The sequence below is a fragment of the Sinocyclocheilus rhinocerous genome, unplaced genomic scaffold (assembly GCF_001515625.1).
Source record: "Sinocyclocheilus rhinocerous isolate Xijiao unplaced genomic scaffold, SAMN03320098_v1.1 scaffold548, whole genome shotgun sequence".
NCBI classification, from domain to species: Eukaryota; Metazoa; Chordata; class Actinopteri; order Cypriniformes; family Cyprinidae; genus Sinocyclocheilus; species Sinocyclocheilus rhinocerous.
In genome coordinates this window covers 55,931-57,088 of record NW_015664702.1, presented here as the reverse complement: position 1 = coordinate 57,088, position 1,158 = coordinate 55,931, and the positions used below count along the sequence as shown (strand labels likewise).

Sequence of the window (1,158 nt, the reverse complement as noted above, 5' to 3'; positions counted from 1 at the left end):
ACCATTTTACAAACATTATATATATATATATATATATATATATATATTATAGTATAGTATAGTATTTCAGTCTGGCGAGTAAACAAAAAAATTTACTAGCCAATGGCGATTCAATTGCCAAGGTATCCGTAGAGGGTTGATCTTGGATGGCCTGAGGGTGAGAACATTTTTTAGCAAACTTTATTTTTTTTGGTGCAGTAAAATTGCATCTTGAATTGTTTTTTTTCTTCTCATGTTTTAAACATGAATCTAACAAGATCTAATGTTTAAAGAAACAAACTATAGCGTTCAAAATGTTTAAACTGATAATTCATTTACACCAGCAGTGTAAAGTTATTCATAATCAGCATTCATCTGTGTTGTTTATTTCATTCGTGTGTTGATGAGAAAGAGACGTGTGTAACTGGCCTGTAGTTGGAGACGTGCCGCTAACACTGACGTCACACTCCATCTTCACAGTTTCCCAGGGGAACACAGTCGTTGTGTCTGAACTGATGGACACATCAAACGTGGGACCTTGTGAGAAATTATAAAACAGGACAAAAATAACATCATTTAAGTCTTATAAGATAGACATATTAAAGCATACTGTATATTGAGCATTATGTGTATTATTTACACTACTGTTCAAAAGTTAAGATTTGTTACATGTTTTTGGAAGAAGTCTCGTCTGCTCATCAAGGCTGCATTTATGTGATCAAAAATACAGTAAAAAATGTGAAATATTATTACAATTTAAAATAACTCTTTTCTATGTGAATATATGTTAAAATGTAATTTATTTCTGTGATCAAAGCTGTATTTTCAGCATCATTACTCCAGTCTTCAGTGTCACATGATCTTCAGAAATCATTCTAATATGCTGATTTGCTGCTCAAGAAACATTTCTAATTATTGAAACAGTTGAAAGTTGTGCTGCTGAACATTTTTATGGAAACTGTGATGCATTTTATTTTTCAGGATTCACAGATGAATAAAAAGATCAAAAGAACAGCATTTATTTTAAATAGAAGTCTTTTGTAACATTATAAATGTCTTTACTGCCACTTTTGGTCAATTTACTGCATCCTTGATGAATAAAAGTATTAATTTTAAAATATAATAGTAAAATTTTTTTTTTCAGCATTTCCAACATTGATAATAATCAGAAATGTTTCT

The 1,158-nt window shown here is 30.1% G+C and overlaps 1 protein-coding gene across 1 annotated transcript in view; it reads right to left on the bottom strand.

Moving 5' to 3' along the window:
- ptgfrnb (prostaglandin F2 receptor inhibitor b) overlaps positions 1-1,158 on the bottom strand; it is a 37,679-nt gene that overhangs the window by 8,432 nt on the left and 28,089 nt on the right. The window contains exon 7 of the mRNA XM_016541238.1: positions 409-516. Coding sequence (XP_016396724.1) covers positions 409-516 — 108 coding nt within the window. The remainder of the gene's footprint in view (positions 1-408; positions 517-1,158) is intronic.